The 20061-nt window shown below is 41.0% G+C and overlaps 1 protein-coding gene across 6 annotated transcripts in view; it reads right to left on the reverse strand.

The window, feature by feature from the left end:
* The window catches only part of UBE2Q2 (ubiquitin conjugating enzyme E2 Q2), a 120594-nt gene that overhangs the window by 64141 nt on the left and 36392 nt on the right, over nt 1-20061 (reverse strand). For 4 of the 6 annotated variants that reach the window (XR_016350648.1, XM_075897353.2, XM_075897352.2 and 1 more), the window contains 3 exons: nt 14090-14194; nt 7005-7061; nt 2490-2630 (listed from right to left, as the gene is read on the reverse strand). Coding sequence is in view for 5 of the 6 variants with exons in the window: in XM_075897353.2 (XP_075753468.1) it covers nt 2490-2630; nt 7005-7061; nt 14090-14194 (303 nt within the window). In the remaining variant the exon portion in view is untranslated. The remainder of the gene's footprint in view (nt 1-2489; nt 2631-7004; nt 7062-14089; nt 14195-20061) is intronic. The other 2 variants (XM_075897355.2, XM_089781973.1) reach the window with 1 other exon arrangement.

Consider the following 20061-nt stretch of genomic DNA (forward strand, 5'->3'; position numbering starts at 1 on the left):
TCCTTTAAGGCCTTTAACCTTAACAGGAGCTACTATTTCCGGTGACACAAAAATACTGTGGCTCCTTAGCAGCAGTTGAATACAACATTCCCTGTGCTCAGATGACCTTGTTGATGCTAATGCATAAATAAGAGTGTGTTGGCATGAGAAAGAGCTATTATGGAAGTTGAAGCTGCTGTTGTGAAACAAAATCTGCAATGTTTATTTCAACTCCGAGAGAGGGGGAGGGGTGAAAGACAAAAGTTCACCAAATGGAAGAACAAAATCTGAATCATGCTATTTTGAAAAGCAGCGTGCTATCTGGTTACAGTGCCTCCACTTACTTTAAATTGTGATGGTACTGAACAGAAAGATGCTATCTAAAGTAGCCAGGCCCTACACTTCATAGGTGTGTCAGCCTAATAATTGCAAGAAAAGCTTTAAATAGATCTGCATGTGTCTGAGTCCCAGCTATTGAGAGTCTACTGAAATACCAATGGCAAATCAAATTCTTTATGATTGGGACAGTTATGATAAAGATTTATGGGCAACACAGCTAGAGTATGTAGGTGGTCCTCAAAAATCCCACTCAGAAAAGCATTAAATAAGATACTGTACTGTAATAACTGTATTTTGTTTTATAACCAGCAGGCCATGGTCTGTAATCTCATTTCCATTTCTTTAGAAGGTTTTAGGAATAGAAGGTTTCAAAAGCAGTTTTATTTGAATTGCCTCAATTTAGAATAAAAAAAAAATCTTGAATTAGAGATGGCATGCAAATTTTTAGTAAGAAAAGAAACTCCCCATAAAAAATTGTCTATTTCATTAACAGTCTATTTCCCTCCCACAATTAACCTGTGGAAATGGAAGATCATTTGGCAAATAGTGTGGTTTGCTATATAAGGTTCTCAAGCCTCTGAGAAGACAGGTACTACAAGAATATGTGATGGTTTTACTGTTTCCCCTCCAGGGATATTTCTGCTGGTTTTTCAAAGGATGATACTGTAGATCAGCGGTGGGCAACCTGGGGCCACTAGGACTTCACTTGCATTCTGTGGGCCCCTTTTGCCCTCCCCTTCCACGTGCCTCTTGCACACTGGAGCACCAGAGCCCTGTACTTCCTAATCCTCTCCCTCCTTTCCAGCAATTTAGGAGCACTGTAAATCTGTTGATTTGTACTCCATTCACACTCCTCCTTTTTCCTCCCAGAATTGGAATGCCTGGAATCAGCAGTTCACAACTGATCAAGTTCTTGGAGGGATTTGTGATTAGTGGTGCTCCAAAAGTACTGAGAGGGAGGAGGAAAGGTAGGAAATGTGCGGCTCCAGTACCCTAGTGCACAAGAGGTGCATGGGGGAGGAGGTCAGACAGGGAGTGAGCAGTCCCGCAGGTGGATCCTCAATGGGCCACAGGTTGCCCACCACTGGTAATCAAGTGGCTCACTGAGATGAAGAAGGGTCACTCACATGGCCCACTCACTATTCTCGGTTGCCAATCGCTGCTGTAGATCATAACTGCCCCCAGTTCTGCCTCCCAAAAGTGATACCTACAACACTGGAGTACCTCAATTGCACAGAGAGATTTCTGCTCTCCGAAGGAAGAAATGTGCTGCAATCCATAATCCGCTTTCTGTACTTATCAAATAGATTTTGCCTGTAGTCAAGTTTCTTTGATATATTTAATGACAAAGAGGAGAAGGTAATATGACACAAAGATTTTTTTAATATTTAAATAAAAGTACACAAATGTCTAAAGAATACTTTAAAAAGTGTAAAACTGCAAGTACTGTCTGGTATAAACAGATTACTGTACTTAACTATTTGTATCTCTTTTAATTATTCTGAAGAGTTATGAGCAATAGCTCTCACTCACTATTTGCTTTCTGTTGATCCTGAAGAGAAAAAACAGTTCTCTTATCAAAGAAGGCAAGCAGAAGACAGATTAGAGAGAAGGAAAACCAGCTAGCTAGATATCTCTGGCAAGACAGAGAAGAAATGTTTTGAAGTGTGAAAAATGGATTTGGTATAAGAGTTGCATATTTTTTCCACTCTCACCAATGTGAAAGTAATTTTTCATTTGAAACACCAGAATTTCTTTAATCTGCTTTGACAAAACCAATTACATTTAAACTGTCATTTTCCAGCTCAGATGAAAGAGGGATATCAAGAAACACTTTGAAGTTGTCATTGTGCCTTTCTGGAATGAAGGTTTCCACACCAAAACAAAAAAACAAAAACCACACACCACAACCAAACCTTCAGAATGAAAGATTTTGAGAAGACATTAGGGTAGTGATCAGTTCACTTTGAAGTTTTAAAAGTCCAAACCAGCTTAATAGAGTTTAGCATCTCCTCTTAAATTTCATGGCTTGAGGCTTCTCTTCCCTATATATGGTAGAAGTCAGCAACAATGTTTATATTTACAGTAGCAATTTTTATGTGCTATATACACTGCAGCTGAACCCGGTGCTACATTTAAGTGTATTAAGTCCAATACCTAGGTACGCTTACATTTAGGTGGTCTTGTCTTTGATTCTTTCTGATTTTTTCTAAAATTGCAAGGTTCTCTTTTTCAATGCCTTCATCCTCAGATTTCTTTCCATCAATAGGTTCTTCCTCCTTCATGTCATAGTGATCTAGGTCTTCAATGTCCTACAAGATGGAGGAAAATTCACTGAAACATATGAACTGTAAATTCCAGTTAGCTCAAAAGATTGTTCTCCATGCTGGGCCTTGAAAGCATAGACAGTGTATTGTGAAGAGTACCAAATTAGTCATCTTTTAATGCTACTTTTATTTTGCCTAGACTTCGCTATCACCATTAATAAGACATTCTCTTGTAATTTAGGGAGGCTGTGTGATTGTACACACGCTCCAGACTCATCTACGCTTCTGCTGGCAAACTCTGGTGGCAAACAGGCAACTTTCCAGGAAGAGGGGTTTGACAGGTTCAATCACAGGAGTCCTCTTTGGGTTGTCACCTAGCATGCTAATCGTGCCACAGAGTCCACCTATTTGCCCTTTGTATACCCTGCCACCTATCCTGCTGGGCCAGAAACTCTGGTCTTCCCTGGCTAAGGCACAGAGTTGGAATAGCATCCCCTCAGCAGTGTAGCACAAAGACATTGAGTACAGCTCAGCTCTAGGGCCTTGACAGTTTCCAGGAACACAACTCTCAAAAGGAACTAAAATCCCAAATTAAACTGCCTTACTCTATATAAAAGTTTTACAGAGAAAGTGCATAAGTTCACCCTCTTTATCAATGAGAGATATGTACTGTGGCTGCTCCCCCATCCAGGTAACAATTATTTACATTGTTCGTGAAAATAAACAAAAGTATAAAAAATGAGATTGCAAATGAAAAACAGACAGATCAAAGTAAGTTGCTACATAAACAAAGCATACCAGCTAATTCTAATACACCGAGAAAGATCTTTACAGATTGTAATTCCCACCCTAGTCCTTATCTCAGATGCAATTCTTCATAAGCCAGAGTTGATCTTTCTCTGGCTTGGGTCTAACTGTACTTCTGTATCCTTAGGTGGGAAGGCAGTTTCAAAAGCCAGCTGAAAACAAAAGCCTGCTTTCCATTTCTTAAATAGACTTTCACTAGGGATGGAATCCTTTGTTAACACTCCTCAACCCCATGGAAAAATACCAGATTCAAGATGGATTCCAGCACCAGATGGCATGGTCACATGTCTTTGTAGGACCAAACACAGTTTGGGCATACAGGAAAAATAAAGCCATTCACCAGATGGTTGGTTTAAGTACCAAACCATTATGTTTCAAGAGTATCGCTATTTAGCACAATTAGAATTATAAACAGATTTATACTTCATATCTCTAACTTCACATACAAGAATGATACATGCACAGAAATAGAATATACACATTCAGTAGATTATAACTGATTTTTCAAGTCATATGATTCATTTTGCCTAAAGCATCTTTGAGTTATGTATATTCGTTTTCGTAAAGCAGTGGGTGAACATGACAGGGAGGTTGCAGTTTACCAGTTCAATGACACAGGTGGAAAAACAGCGGTCTAGAAAACTTCTGAAGGGAGGAGAGGAAACTTGACCAGAGAAGCTGGTAATGAACCACTCCCGGAGTATGCCTTACAGAATCTTAAATGCAACTTTCCATTCCACAGTAGAAACTCAGAAGTTACACAACTTCTGCTAACCCACATTTGATGCTTGCCAAACACAAAAGAGAAAAAACAAATTGTATGTGGTTTACTATGTGATGCTTTCATCTGAAGAAGGCCAGAGGGATCAGGTGCACTACATGGGCATGAAAGAAACAAAAGGAAACGTGTGGCATGGTTGAAGACACTAGACTATAACACAGATCTGGGTTCAAACTTCAATCTCTGTGCCTTTAAAAACTGGGGATACTACTTCACTGCCTCACAAACTGTTGTGAGGCTAAAATAATTATTTTGTAAGTTGCTGAAGTACTATGATTAGGAGAGCGGTGCAAATACCTAGATAGATAAGAGTTCATAAGTTACTAAAAAGCAGGATTTCCTATAGAGTCTTTATCCAAGTTTCCCCTTCCTGACACAGTTTTGCTTCATTTGTTCCCCCCAGATGACAACCTCCTTGCTAAAAGTCTGAATTTCAGTAATGCTGCAAGTATACAGGATGTAACATATTATGGAATCCTTCAGTATGAAATGAAGCATTAGTACCCAAGAGTACAGACTGGAAAAATACATCAAGTACTGGGAACCCCTAAAGTACAGGTGTACCTTCCTAAATGGGGACACTTGTCCAGCAACATCCATGGTCCAGCAGGCCTACAGATGTTTCTGGACCACAGAGCCCAGGAACAGGGAGGTTTGGTAGAGGGGTAAAGCATGGTAGGAGGGGCCAATGAAATCAGCTGGAAGCACTGTGTCAGCATGAGGGGTAAGCAGCATGACAGGGAGTTATGGCCTCAGTGGACAAGGAGCTCCAGCCTGCCAGCAGCCATGGAGCTCCTGCCATTGCCAGGGAGCTTCAGGCTCAGCAGCAGTCAGGGAACTCTGGCCCTGACCCTAGTTGCAGAGCTCTGGCCCTGGCAGCAACTAGAGCAGCAGCCAGGGTGTGCCAGCCCCACCCCCGTTCTGGCCCCAGTGGCCAGGGAGCTCCAGCCCCACTGCAGTCAGGGCACTCTGGCCTCAGCCGCAAAGCAGTTGGCTGTGGTGCTCCAGCCTAACAGGAGCCAGGGAGCTCTGGTTATGGCACTCCAGCAGTGGGACCAGTGGCAGTCAGAGAGCCCCAGCGCAGCTGGAGCAGCAGCGGGGCTGGGCTAGAGACCTAGTCCAAGGACAGCATGGATCATGAGGGCAGGGACCTTTGGTCTGGTAAATCCCCTTATTCAGGACCAGTCAGGTCCTGAGGGTGCCAGACCAGAGAAGTCCAACCTGTAGTAAGAGATGATCTCAAAATTAAGAAAAGTTTGAGAAGGGTCTTTGTTTCCTTAGTGCATTTGATAGACCTTTGTATGCATTTCCCATTTGTGAGATTCTTTCAGATGAGAGGAGCATTTTAAAAAGGAAATAATCATAAGCAGAGCTTCTGGTATAATCCCCAAATTATATGGTTTTAAAAATTGGACTAGATTTCAAATGGATTGTGTTCAACATTCATTTGTCTTCATTGTCTAGACGCAATGTAACGCTTCCCTGAAGATAGCCCTTTTGTCCAGTTTCATTTATACAGAAATAGGGGATTGGTTGAAAGCAAGTTCTAAGACTTCTAGAAATTTGCCAACCCTGCTTAGTCTGCACTATATAGTAGCTGACCACAGCGGACTCCTTTAAAGTAATTCCATTTTACAAGGTACATATATATATTTTTGAAAAAGTTGTATTAGTTCTCTATTCCAAAACTAATTTCCTTTGTTGTCTTTAATATCCTTTTTATGAAAGTATTTTAAGCCTGAGCAATTCTTTTATAATAAAACTTCTATACTAGTTTAAAAACAGGCATTTTTTTCCTCTTTAAGTCATTCTAGCAAGTTATTAAACTAATTTTAAGTGGAATTTGCATATAAAAAGGAGCTTATTAAAATAAGTATCATGTTGCTATACAATCATATTACCCACTTAAAGTTTAGTCTCTGCTGTTTCACACTTTGCTCCATTTCTCCAATGTATTTGGAGGTAAGGTTTTATTAAAAAGGTTCAGCTGATTTATAAGAATTAGTGAATAAATTTGCTCTGAATACCAAGCCTCAGCTTCCAAAACTTTTTAAACAAACGATGTCAAGTTTGTAGACTAGTTGAAATAAGGCTTTACAATGCAAGTTTGCTAATATGGCACAAGCTTTTCATATATTGTTGGAGTAAACAACAAACAGACATCCATGTGTGACGTAGTGGGGGTACCTGGCTGGTTTCTATGCTGCTGGCTCTGGGGTAACCCCCACTGGCTGCCGTGGGTACCACGACCCAGCAAAACAGGATGAGTCACTATGCAAACCAGTATGGCCAGACACCCCCCATGGAGAGGAACAAAGGAAGGTGGAATGCTGCCCTGGCTGGGGGGCAGGACTGGAAGAGGGTTAGTTAGTTGCTGGCTGGGAGCATGGAGGAGACAGCCTAGGGAAAGGGGCTGGAGTTTAGGGGCCCAGTCTCCCCCATCTCAAGGGGGCCTGAGGCATCCTAGCCCAGCTCTGTGACCAGACTACATCTGTGCTGTGCTGTATCCTGGAGAGGCAATAAACTTCCTCTATTCCACCCGCTGGTGCAGTCTGTTTGTTCCATTTCGGGGTGCAGGAGACGGGGGACCCCCAACGCGCCGTTACACCATGTACATCCAACTGCCTCATTCTCAGCAAAATACTTTGAGAAACTATATTTTTGTGGATGAAGGGTTATGTGAAAACTGCAGATAAAGCTTCTAACGTTTTGGTTAACATTCATACTGTGGCACCATTTTTTGTTAGGAACATCTGCATTTTGTTTACATTATCATTCAAGGTAAGGATCTTGAACACAAATCTCAGTTTTACAATATAACATTCACATACTTCACCCATATCTTCCTCCTCCTCCTCCTCTGATGTTACTTCTTCAGTTGTTCCATTCTGCAATACAAATTAGCAGCACTGTTAATAAATCACAGTTAACTCATGCAATTAGCTAAAAAATTGTGATTATTCACAGCTTGAATCATATTGTTAAACAATAAAACGCCAATTAATGTTTTTGGAATATTTTTTCCATTTCAAATATACTGACTTCATTTACAACACAGAATTCAAAATGTACAGTGTTCACTTTATATTAGAAAATGATAAATAAATAGTATTTTCCAATTCACCTCATTTAAGCATTGTGGTGCAATCTCTTAATTGTGAAAAGTGCAATTGTAGAAATTTGTTACACAACTGCACCCACTGCACACAAAAAAAGTAAAACTTAAAAGCCTACAAGTCCACTCAGTTCTACTTCTTGTTCAACCAATCACTAAAAGGAACTTCCTTTAAAAAACAGAAAATAATTCAGCCTGCTTCTTATTTACCAGAAAAACTTAAACAACAAATAGTCTGGTAGCACTTTAAAGACTAACAAAACATGTAGATGGTATCATGAGCTTTCGTGTGCACAGCCCACTTCTTCCGATGACTGGAGTGTTGGAAGTCAAGAACCAAGGATAAATAAGGGAAGGGAGGGGAGGGAAAGGGAGGAAAAAAAATTAGGGGGGGGGGAAATCTGTGTAGAATCTGGTGTTAGTACTCTTCCTTTCCTAGTGCAAACTAATGGTTCTTTATCAGCCTCTTAAATATTTAGTCTTTGAGGTGCTAACAGACTATCTGTTGTTTAAGTTTTTCCTGTTACAGACTGGCTCGGCTATTCCTTTGAAACTTATCTACCCAATGTCCTCTTTCTCTCCACTCCCACCACTCTGCTCCCTCTTTCCCTTATTTATTCTTGGTTCTGGACTTCCAACACTCCAGTCATCTGAAGAAGTGGGCTGTGCCCACGAAAGCTCATGATACCATCTACATGTTTTGTTAGTCTTTAAAGTGCTACCAGACTATTTGTTGTTTTTTAAGTTTTTCTTATTTAAAATGTCACTTGAAAGTGAGAACAGGCACTTTTGTAACTGGCATTACAAGGTATATACATGCCAGATATACTAAACAGGGATGATCTAGTGTTTGGTCCTGATGTGAGGGCAGGGGACTGGACTTGATGACCTCTCGAGGTCCCTTCCAGTTCTAGTATTCTATGATTTTATTTGTATTAAGTGAACTGAAAAATACTATTTTGTTTTTACAGTCCAAATATTTGTAATAAAAAATAAATATAAAGTGAGGACTACATACTTTGTATACTGTGTTCTAACTAAAATCTATATATTTGAAAATGAAGAACACATCCAAAAATATTTAAATAAATGGTATTTCACTATTGCTTGACAGTGCAAATAATTTTTTAAAATAATCTGATAGCCTTAAAATAGGTTTTATGAATTGTATTGTTTTTGTGGGGTTTTTTGGGCTTAACATCACACTCTGGTATGGAAGAAAAGAAATTTACATTTCATTACATATACAGGAAGGCTCAAACAGAAAGGTGGCGCATGCTCACTCTTATTTACTCTGTTACTAGGAAAAGTGGTGGCGATACATTTCTGTGCAAAAGTCAAGTTAAAATGCTGCCATGCCATTATTAGTGTAGTTATGGCGATATTCAATCTAAGTGGGAGCTTAAAAAGGATATGATACAAGGATATCAGTTTAAAGACAGTGGTAACTGTGGTAAACTACTAAAATGAAATAGATGACTGAAATGGCCTCAGAAAGTCATATACGTTTTCAGAACATTCAGGGTCCACATGGATATTATGGTGACCTTAAGTAATGAGTAAACTAAAAACTGTTTATTTCAATAGTAATTATTAATTGTGCAACGATTATTATAAGGTATTGACTATATGGCTTAGTCTGAATTTTTAGTACACTGTCATATATTATATGGAACATCAAGTTGAATCAATTCTTCTGTAACTTGTAGCAGATTATCTCAGATTTGCCTGGAGCTTCTTGGTGTAAAACTACTTCCTTTTATGAAGCAAAATGCAGGTCTTCCTTTTATGAAGACCTAGTGATTTACAAGTCCATCCCAGAGTCAAGTTTCTTTTTCCTTGTGTGTAACTGGGGAAAGACAGAGAGACTCTATAACTATAGTCTTGCTGATCTTCCAATTTAGTCATTACTTTATTAGTATAAGTTATACCACCACATAACAACCATCTGCTGCTCAACTGGAGTTTAGAAGCCATGCTGTTATCTTTATATATATATATATATATATATATATATATATATATATAAATATAAAAGGAATATTCTCAGAGCCCACTACATATACATAGGGCCCTCCCAATGCAGGGCCATGAAAAAATGCATCACAGACCCTGAAATCTGCTCTTTTGTGTGCTTTTACCTTACACTACACACTGATTGCTGCCACCACTCTCCAGCTGCCCAGCTCTGAAAACATTGCTGCCATTAGCAGTATCAGCACAGGAAAGTAGTAATATTGCAATCTCCCCTAACCCTAACTTTACAACTCCTCCCCCCAACTCCTTTTTGGTCAGAATGCTTACAGTTACCACATCATGAAATTTCAGATTTAAAATGCTAAAATAATGAAATCTACTATTTTAAAATCTTATGATTGTGAACTTGACCAAATGGACCGTGCATTTGGCAGGGTCCTACTTATACAAGTTGGTATACCAACGGTGTCAGTAAAAACTCAGTCCAGATACTGCTTCATATTCAGCACAAGAGGAAGTTTTAATTGACCTTGGGAGACTGAGTACTCAAGAACTGGGTAGGTACCTCAAACAACTTAGTTTATAGATACTCTTTACTCAGAGAAGCACATGACTGTGTAAAAGGGAATGAATGGTGTGAATAAAGTTGACAATAAGTCACTTAATTACTCAATAAGGCATGTAAACGTCTTGATTTGATTCACTTTCCAATTTAATTATTTTTCCTCAGCTCCTGAGAGACTGCATTTGGGAAGGCTTGAAAGCATGGGAGCTGGGGAATGGTAAACAGGTTTAAGTCAGTCACTAAGCATAAAGAAGCCTGGAAGAGGGCACAGAGAAGAAAGTGGTATTAAGACATTAGTGGTAAAGCAGAGGAGGAGGGGGAGAAAAACTAAAAGGAGACAAGTCAGATTTAGGTTGAGGCTCTGCAAGGTAAGACCAAAAGTGATTCAAGTTGTGGTGGGCAACAATTAGACAACCAAACAAAATGAATAAAAAATATTTGACAAAAAATTACAACAGCTAAAGCAGGATCCAGTTAGCTTGTCTAAGCAATTTGGCTACGGGAACCAAAAGGCAGAGTGTGTGAGTGTAGGGGAAAACAGCAACAGGATAGCACAGCCTGGATGTTTATGTATTTGGCTGGAAAAGGGACTTGAAAATTCCAGGTAATAGCCCTTGCTGACACAGAGAATGGTGGGATTAACTGTAACAAAGCAGCTGGAAGGAAATATATGCTCAGCTGTGGCCCTGGGGAGTCTTAGACATCTCTGCTTGGATAGCTTTGTTGTCTAAGACTGCTAGATGACACATAGTTGTGAAGCACATTTGAGAATCTCTCAGGCTCACATAAGTAGAGTCTCTCAGGGTTCTATCCTTGGATCTCTCTTCCAGAGAAGGAGATGCCACCAAAGATGATACTGAAAAAGCGGCTGGAGAAGTGAGAACCAGGAAAGAAAAGTAATGAAAATCAAGGAAAGGCACAGAATCAGAGACACATGAGAAATCAAAGAGGACAAAATATAGGTCCCCCTATGACAGCCAGAAAGAGAAATAAATTTCCATTAATTGGAGAGGCTGAGGTAGATTAAAGTAGATTCAGCTGTCTGAGGCAAGGAATTTGTCACAGTGATTGTAGGCAGACTGTTTACACTGAAAGATGAAGCAGAAGGGGGAGGCAATACATTAGATTCAAAGCTTTCGTTTTTAATATGATGTGGTTTACCAAAGCTCATTTTGACCCATTCCACACTTTGTGCATAAAGGTGAATTTTATCATTCAAAATGAGAGGCTGGTTGTCAGAGGAGTAGGAGTTGGGGGAGAATAGGTGAGAGATAAAGATCAGTGACTAGCAAGAGGTTAGAAATAAATGAAGGTAACAAAATACAACTCTCTCCTCATAAATGAAGAAGCATGTCAGATGAGAAGATGGGACTGAGAAAGCAGCTGAAGATGGAAGATAGACAATGGATTCAAGGAAGTAGTAGTAGAGTCATTTAGTGAGCTAGACAATAAGGGCAAAGATAAAGGGAAAGTCTGCATGATCTCCAAATTTTAATCCAGAAATTTCAATGTTATGGGAGCCAATATTGTCATGAGATTTCAAGGCTGGTGAGAGGTAGCCAAGGCAGCAATGCAGCAGGTGAGAGTCAGATGAGTCCAGAAGGGAGGACAGACTAGGGATATAAAGAACAACAAAAATGGGGAATTCCGAGATGGTGGACTGAAAGTCACATAAGAGTGAGTTATGGGATGTTAACATATTGGCTTGAGATCTGAAATTCAACAAGGGACTTAATACAGAAACTAGTGTTTAGTGAAGTATCAGAGGGGTAGCCGTGTTAGTCTGAATCTGCAAAAGCGACGAGGAGTCCTGTGGCACCTTATAGACTAACTGAAGTGTAGGAGCATAAGCTTTCGTGGGCAAAGACCCACTTCGTCAGATGCATGTAGTGGAAATTTCCAGAGGCAGGAATAAATATGCAGGCCAGGATCAGGCTGGAGATGACCAGGTGGATCCAATCAAGGAGGATGAGGCCCACTTCTAGCAGCTGATCTGGAGGTGTGAATTCCAAGAGAGCAGAAGCTGCTTTTGTAGTTAGCAAGCCATTCACAGTCTTTGTTTAATCCAGAGTTGATTGTGTCAAACTTAAAGATGAACTGTAGCTCAGCAGTTTCTCTTTGAAGTCTGGTCCTGAAGTTTTTTTGCTGCAGGATGGCTACTTTTAGATCTGCAATTGTGTGTCCAGGAAGATTGAAGTGTTCCCCTACAGGTTTTTGTATGTTGCCATTCCTAATATCAGATTTGTGTCCATTGATTCTTTTACGTAGGGACTGTCCTGTTTGGCCGATGTATATAGCAGTGGGGCATTGTTGGCACATGATGGCATATATTACGTTGGTGCATGTGCAGGAGAATGTACCAGTGACAGTATGGCTGATCTGGTTAGGTCCTGTGATGGTGTTGCTGGTGTATATATGTGGGCAGAGTTGGCACCGAGGTTTGTTGCAAGGATCTGAGTTCGAGTTATTATCCGAGGTTTGTTGCAAGGATTGGTTCCTGAGTTCGAGTTATTATCGATAATAACTCGAACTCGGGAACCAATCCTTGCAACAAACCTCGGTGCCAACTCTGCCCACATATATACACCAGCAACACCATCACAGGACCTAACCAGATCAGCCATACTGTCACTGGTACATTCTCCTGCACATCCACCAACGTAATATATGCCATCATGTGCCAACAATGCCCCACTGCTATATACATCGGCCAAACAGGACAGTCCCTACGTAAAAGAATCAATGGACACAAATCTGATATTAGGAATGGCAACATACAAAAACCTGTAGGGGAACACTTCAATCTTCCTGGACACACAATTGCAGATCTAAAAGTAGCCATCCTGCAGCAAAAAAACTTCAGGACCAGACTTCAAAGAGAAACTGCTGAGCTACAGTTCATCTTTAAGTTTGACACAATCAACTCTGGATTAAACAAAGACTGTGAATGGCTTGCTAACTACAAAAGCAGCTTCTGCTCTCTTGGAATTCACACCTCCAGATCAGCTGCTAGAAGTGGGCCTCATCCTCCTTGATTGGATCCACCTGGTCATCTCCAGCCTGATCCTGGCCTGCATATTTATTCCTGCCTCTGGAAATTTCCACTACATGCATCTGACGAAGTGGGTCTTTGCCCACGAAAGCTTATGCTCCTACACTTCAGTTAGTCCATAAGGTGCCACAGGACTCCTCGTCGCTTTTGCAGTGTTTAGTGAAGACTAGGTCTAAGGAATGGCAGTTTTCTCATGTGACAGAGCAGAGTCAGGATCAAAAATTCAATGAGATGGTGAGAGAGAGAAGGTAGAAGGCCAATGGGTCAGATGAGACAATCAATATAATAATAATATAATAAAGACACTATGGATAAGAATAGGTGACAGATGAAGTAGAAGCCAGGAATTATGAGACAGTAGATGACAGCTAAATGGAAGGGGAAGGGTGGAGTTAATTTTGACAGAGGAGCTCCAAAAGGATGGCAAATAGAGAGAAGGAAGAAAATAATAGGAGAAAAGGCAATCACTGTCAACATGCCTCTTGCTATCAGCTTCAGGACATGGGATAATGGAGAAGGAATGTCCTTTGTTCACTATACCATCAGTAATATTCAGTAAAAGAATGAGTATAAAAATAATATTGCTATACAGATTGCACCTCTATAAACTGGAACTCTCTGGTCTGGCACTCTCCAGGATCAGAGAGCCCTGGCATGCTAGGAAGGGGGAGGGCAGGGCAGCACAGAGAAGGGCAGGGGGTGGGACCAGCAGCCAGAGGGCCAGAAATGACCTCACCTGGTCTGGTAAAATCTCTTGTCCAGAACTAGCCCTGTCCCAAGGATATCAGATTGGGGAGGTCCATTTTGTACGATATACATTATTTTCTATATACTGCATACTACTTGGTATAAAGTTTCAGGGGGAGGTCTAGGTCGGATATTAAGAAAAACTATTTCCTTAGGAGGGTGGTGAAGCACTGAAATAGATTGCCTAGGGAAGTGGTGGAATCTCCATCCCTACAGGTTTGTAAGTCCAGCCTGGACAAAGTGCTGGCTAGGATGATTTAGTCCTGGTTTGGGCAAGAGGGCTGGACTTGATGACCTCCTGAGGTCTCTTCCAGCTCTATTCTATAATCCAGCAGTAGGGCTTTGTGACTAAACACTGGCTACTTTAAGATCATTCCTTTCCTTCTTGCTGTATATAATCTTACTAGAATTAAAGAAGAGGCTTTTAATTTCCAGTAGATGTCTAGATCTGTTGGTTTACCTGTCCTGTTGGTAATGGCTGATCTAACATTTCAACATCTGGATGCTGAGGAAGGTTGTATAATCTGCAGAGGTCACATATCAATCGCTTCAGTTGTTGAAGAAGCTATAAAAATTAAACATAGGTTTTATTTTAACACAGTTTAACATGTTTCCAAGATACTAAACTTTTAACCAATCACTAACATGTTCAGATACTCATTTCTCTATAATGATCACACTCCTATAAATTCCTAGATCAGGAAACCACCTGCAAGTTAACACGGAAACTATTAGCTTTCGGGGTTTACAGCTCAAGAATCAAATTTATGCCAGCAACATCCATAGAGCTATTCTATCCTAAGAGCAGTGAAATGGATTACATCTCAAAAGGTACAATCTATTTCCTAGCTCCGTGTGTTGCAGAAGGGTGCTTTTTAATATAAGCATTGCCTACAGCCATGAGACCATGGTTACATCTTTTCTCAAACGAGTTTGAATTAAATCACTCCTGAAGCAGTGGAAGCTCACAGCACCAGCAAGGAGATTGGCCCTTGTGCAGGGGCAAGAGGAAAAATAATCTCCTTTCCTCACAACTATGTGCCTTAGTTTAACACTGAAGGAATCTCAGCCCAGATTATTAGCACTATTGGATTCCAGTAGTAGTTAATGTGCTATTGATTATTGTATCTTGCAATAAAGTTTAGCATATAAATGAAGAGTCTTCACATAGCCACAGTATCTCCAACATAGGATATAGAACTGCAGAGAGGGTGGAGAGAATTTGACCACAGCCCGACCATCTTTTGACTGAGCTAAATATGAGTGATGATGTGACTGAGTGATTGCTGTTGTACCCTGGCACGTGGATTGCTGCATCACTCAGATTTACACCAGATCACAACTTTCATTTCAGAGAGGGTGGGTATTCATGGGTCATGTCAGGCTAATCTTGGTGGGGATGAAGAGGGTCAGGGTGGGGGTGAGGGAGGAAAAGATCTATACCAGGAGTAGGCAAACTCAGGCCCGAAGATTAGGGCCACCAAGCATTTCTCTCCAGCCCACCCAGCTAATTAACAGAGGTGCATACTTATAGCCATCAGCTTGTGTTCAGCCTCCCCACTCCCAAGTTACTCCATCTTATAGCCCTGCTGCTTTCTAGATTCTCCTGCTAGCTTTGTGGGATAGGGAGAAGGGGGGAGAGAGAAGTGCTGAAGTCTAGGTGTTCCTCTGCCCCTGTACACCATCTCTACAGAGCAGGGGTCATAGATGGGAGACACAGTCAGCAGGGCTGCTCCAATCTGAAGCAACTGACTCAGAGGAAAGCAGAGCAGGGGAGGAGGGAAACAACAGAGCAGGGCAGATTTCCCTTAAAGAGACAGAGCATGGCTGCGTCTCAGAAACTTAGCCAGCACACATACATTGTGTCAGTGTCACAGACACCCAGTCTGTGTCATACTGTATCTATGCCATTCACACACAATCACCGTCACATATACACTACCACACACACTCTCCTGTCTCTGCCACACACATACAATCTGTGTCACGAAGTCTGTCTCTCACAAAGTTCTCTCTCTTTCACACTCTCTGTAGCCCTAGCCCCCTCCCTTCTGCCCAAGGCTTCATCCCTTCTAGAGCAGGGGGGCCTGAAGCTGGACTGTGACCAAGTACCAAAATTTACAAAGTTGCCCCCCTGCAAAAATTATTGCCCACACCGATCTATACTCTTTCCCACTTCCCGCTTATCTGCAGTGGACGCAAATTAATAAGAACATAAGAACGGCTATACTGGGTCAGATCAAAGGTCCATCTAGCCCAGTAGCCTGTCTGCCAACAGTGGCCAATGCCAGGTGCCCCAAAGAGGGTGGACCAAAGACAATGATCAAGCGATTTGTCTCCTGCCATCCTTCTCCAGCCTCTGACAAACAGAGGCCAGGGGACACCATTTCTATCCCCTGGCTAATAGCCTTTTATGGACTTAACCTCCATGAAATTATCTAGCTTCTCTTTAAACTCTGTTATAGTCCTAGCCTTCACAACTTCCTCTGGCAAGGAGTTCCACAGGTTGACTATGTGCTGTGTGAAGAAGAACTTTCTTTTATTAGTTTTAAACCTGCTACCCATTAATGTCATTTCGTGTCCTCTAGTTCTTCTATTATGGGAACTAATAAATAACTTTTCTTTATTCACCCTCTCCACACAACTCATGATTTTATATATCTCTATCATATCCCCCCTCAGTCTCCTCTTTTCTAAACTTAAAAATTCCCAGTCGCTTTAGCCTCTCTTTATATGGGACCCGTTCCAAACCCCTAATCAGTTTAGTTGCCCTTTTCTGCACCCTTTCCAAGGCCAAAATATCTTTTGTCACTATTCCTCTCGCTGCTACGCTTGAACTATGTGCATGAATTAATTTCCATGCATACTAACATTCCAAACCTCTAAGCAACTTACAAATGCTCTCTTTAGAAAAAAAAAAAATCACAAAAATGTTTCAATTTTTCCACTTTTCCAAGCCCTCAAACAACATAAATCAGGTAAAGAAGCAGGGACTGCTAATTATGTATTTACAATGTGAACAAGAACTAAGCACAATAACACAGAAGTTGAAGCCAGCATGAGCTTGAAAATAAGGAACTAAATTGCAACCAGATGCAGCTCTCCCTTTTACAAAATATTATGAAGAGATTTTCTGCCACTATCAGAGTGCAGAACAAGACATCTGTTTAAACAGGTCTTCCTGCAGTAAAAGCTGCTATTTTTAGGCCAGAAAATTCCCATTTCTCTTATGCATCTCCCCCTAAGGAGGAAGGCTTAGGCCCATGGGCTACGTCTAGACTGGCATGATTTTCCAGAAATGCTTTTAACGGAAAAGTTTTTCCGTTAAAAGCATTTGCGGAACAGAGCGTCTAGATTGGCATGGACGCTTTTCCGCAAAAGCACTTTTTGCGGAAAAGCATCTGTGCCAATCTAGACGCACCTTTCCGCAAAAAAGCCCCGATCGCCATTTTCGCGATCGGGGCTTTTTTGCGGAAAACAAATCTGGGTTGTCTACACTGGCCCTTTTGCGCAAAAGTTTTGCACAAAAGGACTTTTGCCCGAACGGGAGCAGCATCGTATTTCCGCAAGAACACTGACAATCTTACATGAGATCATCAGTGCTTTTGCGGAAATTCAAGCGGCCAGTGTAGACAGCTGGCAAGTTTTTCTGGAAAAGTGGCTGATTTTCTAGAAAAACTGGCCAGTCTAGACACAGCCATGGGGTTCAACCAGTTCTGAAGCAGTAGCCCCTATAATGGCTATAGTGAATTAGCCATATTATTCTGAAAATTTAAATAATTTTGTGACACTCTCCGAACATACCAATTCTTGGCTTTTAATGTCAACAGAACACTTCAACATTGGTTTTAATCAACAGAAATCACATTTCGCAGAAATTCAATCAATGGGACTGTGAGGAAGTAGGGAGTTTTGGGGGTCCAAAGAGTGGTTACATATGGGAGGCACTCAGTGCTGGGATGTTACTGGTTTCATGTGACAATGGTGGGGAGTTTGTTGCTTCAGAGAACAGCCCAGAATTGGAGCCACTGTGTCTGGTGACCCCAGCTCTGCTCAGAGGACACAACCAGTTCTGTCCAGACGACAGGCAATGGGCAGCAGAGGGGAGAACCTGGCGACTGGCCCAGGTGGTCCCAGAGAGGGGAGAACATTAGACGGAGGAGAGGAGGCGGAGAAGAGAGGGGCCAGGCAACCCTTTTACCTGGAAAGACAAGGGACTGGAGAGGGGCTGTTGCTGGGGATATTGGAGGCTCTGCTGGGAGACTGGGGGCTGTTTTGGGGGGGGACTGAGAGCAGAGGAGGCAGGATTCAGCTGGCTGCAGGAGAAAATGATATCCGGGGCTGAGGGCCCAGGCCTACTGGCTTGAGAGACCCGTTGCTATGTTGAAAGCTCAATAAACCCTTCTGTTTTGTGCCGGCTGATAGTTGCTCTGGTCTAGAGAACAGGGCTGCACTATTCTCTATGCACTGGTTAGGCCTCAGTTGGAGTATTGTGTCCAGTTCTGGGCACTGCATTTCAAGAAAGATGTGGAGAAATTGGAGAGGGTCCAGAGAAGAGCAACAAGAATGATTAAAGGTCTAGAGAACATGACCTATGAAGGAAGGCTGAAAGAATTGGGTTTGTTTAGTTTAGAAAAGAGAAGACTGAGGGGGACAGGATAGCCATTTTCAGGTATCTAAAAGGGTTTCATAAGGAGGAGGGAGAAAACTTGTTCATCTTGGTCTCTGATTGGAGTAAGCAGTGCAAGCAACCGCTCAAGCACCTTTCCAGGACTCAGCCATCACACACTGGCAAAATAGATGGATTTCAAATGCTCAGGTTTGCTTTCTTTCTAAAATTCCACAAATTGGTGATGGTGCAGAGCACTGCTGCGAATTAAATTTAAGATTTTGATCACAGTATTCATTAAGTCTTTCAAAGTATCTGTTGTGGACATGTAAGTACACAGATTTTCTTGATGCAAAACACAGTGTCAGGAAAGCAATTTGCTGTTCATTTTATTAGATTGCAGGTGCTCTTCAGAGGAGAGATGAATCCAGATCTCTCCCTGCCCCCATAATTGGCACACTGTCAACTATAACAGAAGCCAATTTTGCTAAATCCAAGTCAAAATCATTTGAGACAATTTTGAAAGTATTGAATATATCAAATACACAAGTACAATCTCTCAACCCTCACACTGATAACAGTTCTTCATGAATCTGTAAATTTTTCATTACAAAGCAAATCCTGAAGACGAGCTGAACAGTATCACTGATGTCACATGACTCATCCAGTACCAACGAGTAGGCCAAACACTGATCCAGTTCAGCATGCAACTGGGTTCTGAGATCAACAGACCAATCTTTTAACTGACATGTAACTATTTGGTGACTCAGCTGCAAATTTCAAATGCTCTGCAAGATGTTATTTCATGGCTGTCCGTTAAGATTTACAAGCAAGTTTTCCATGACAGAGAGAATAATTTCCTTCACCATTTCTCTATCTGAAAATGGCTTTTTGTTGCAAGCAAGTATCCACACTGCTTTACAGCAGGCCAAAGTTCTCAGTTCAGATGAAAATAGAAATCACTTCAAAATTTTCTGCTGCTTTTCAAAATCCAATTTCAGCTGAACAATTTTATCAGCTCGCTTTTTGCTTCCAATAGGATACACTGAATCAAAAACACTGTGCTGCTCTTGGAAAAGCCTTCTTACGTTGTCAGTCTTATTGGCCAGAATTGTTGTACGACACAGCAATCACGTTGGCTTTTCATTCACCTCAATGATAGCATATTCCAATTCCCATTACTCTTGACATTTACATTTGACGTCCCTCCAATCTCTCTTTTTCTATGCTGTAGTTTCTACATACAATTAACTGTTTTCAGCATTGTTTGACTCTGTACTAGTACTTTCACCTGCTTCAGAATTACGCTTTTTAATAAATAGTATTGTAATTTTTAAAATTCAGTATCTCTGGAAGTGTTAAACTTGCTAACATTTTTTTAAATTTTCAAAAACAAGAATAAAATCCAAACTGTTTTTTTCAAATTGTGCTTGTATACTGGATTTTTTTGTTTAGAATGGCCATAACCAGCTACCAAAAAACAATAAAAACTTGAGAAGAAATTTGTATATATACACACTACTGTATTTAAACAATTTTTTTAGCTGCTGAACAGCTAACATTTGAACCTAACAGTGTGCCCATAATGAACCCACATTTAAAATGAAAGTTGAAATTAATGACAGAAGACTGGCCAACTTGAAAACTGAGCTGCTTCATACAAAAAAAAAATAATTTCACACAGAGAACTCAAAAGTATTTTCAAAAAGTCTTTAACGATAAATACCAGTGGAAAACTAGTACCCAGAAATACCAGACGCGGCTTATGAGATGCATGATGATTTCAGGCCTAAGCAGCATATTTAAAGTTATTCTGAAAACTG

This window comes from Pelodiscus sinensis, chromosome 14 (assembly GCF_052426305.1).
Source record: "Pelodiscus sinensis isolate ZL-2025 chromosome 14, ASM5242630v1, whole genome shotgun sequence".
Taxonomy (NCBI): domain Eukaryota; kingdom Metazoa; phylum Chordata; order Testudines; family Trionychidae; genus Pelodiscus; species Pelodiscus sinensis.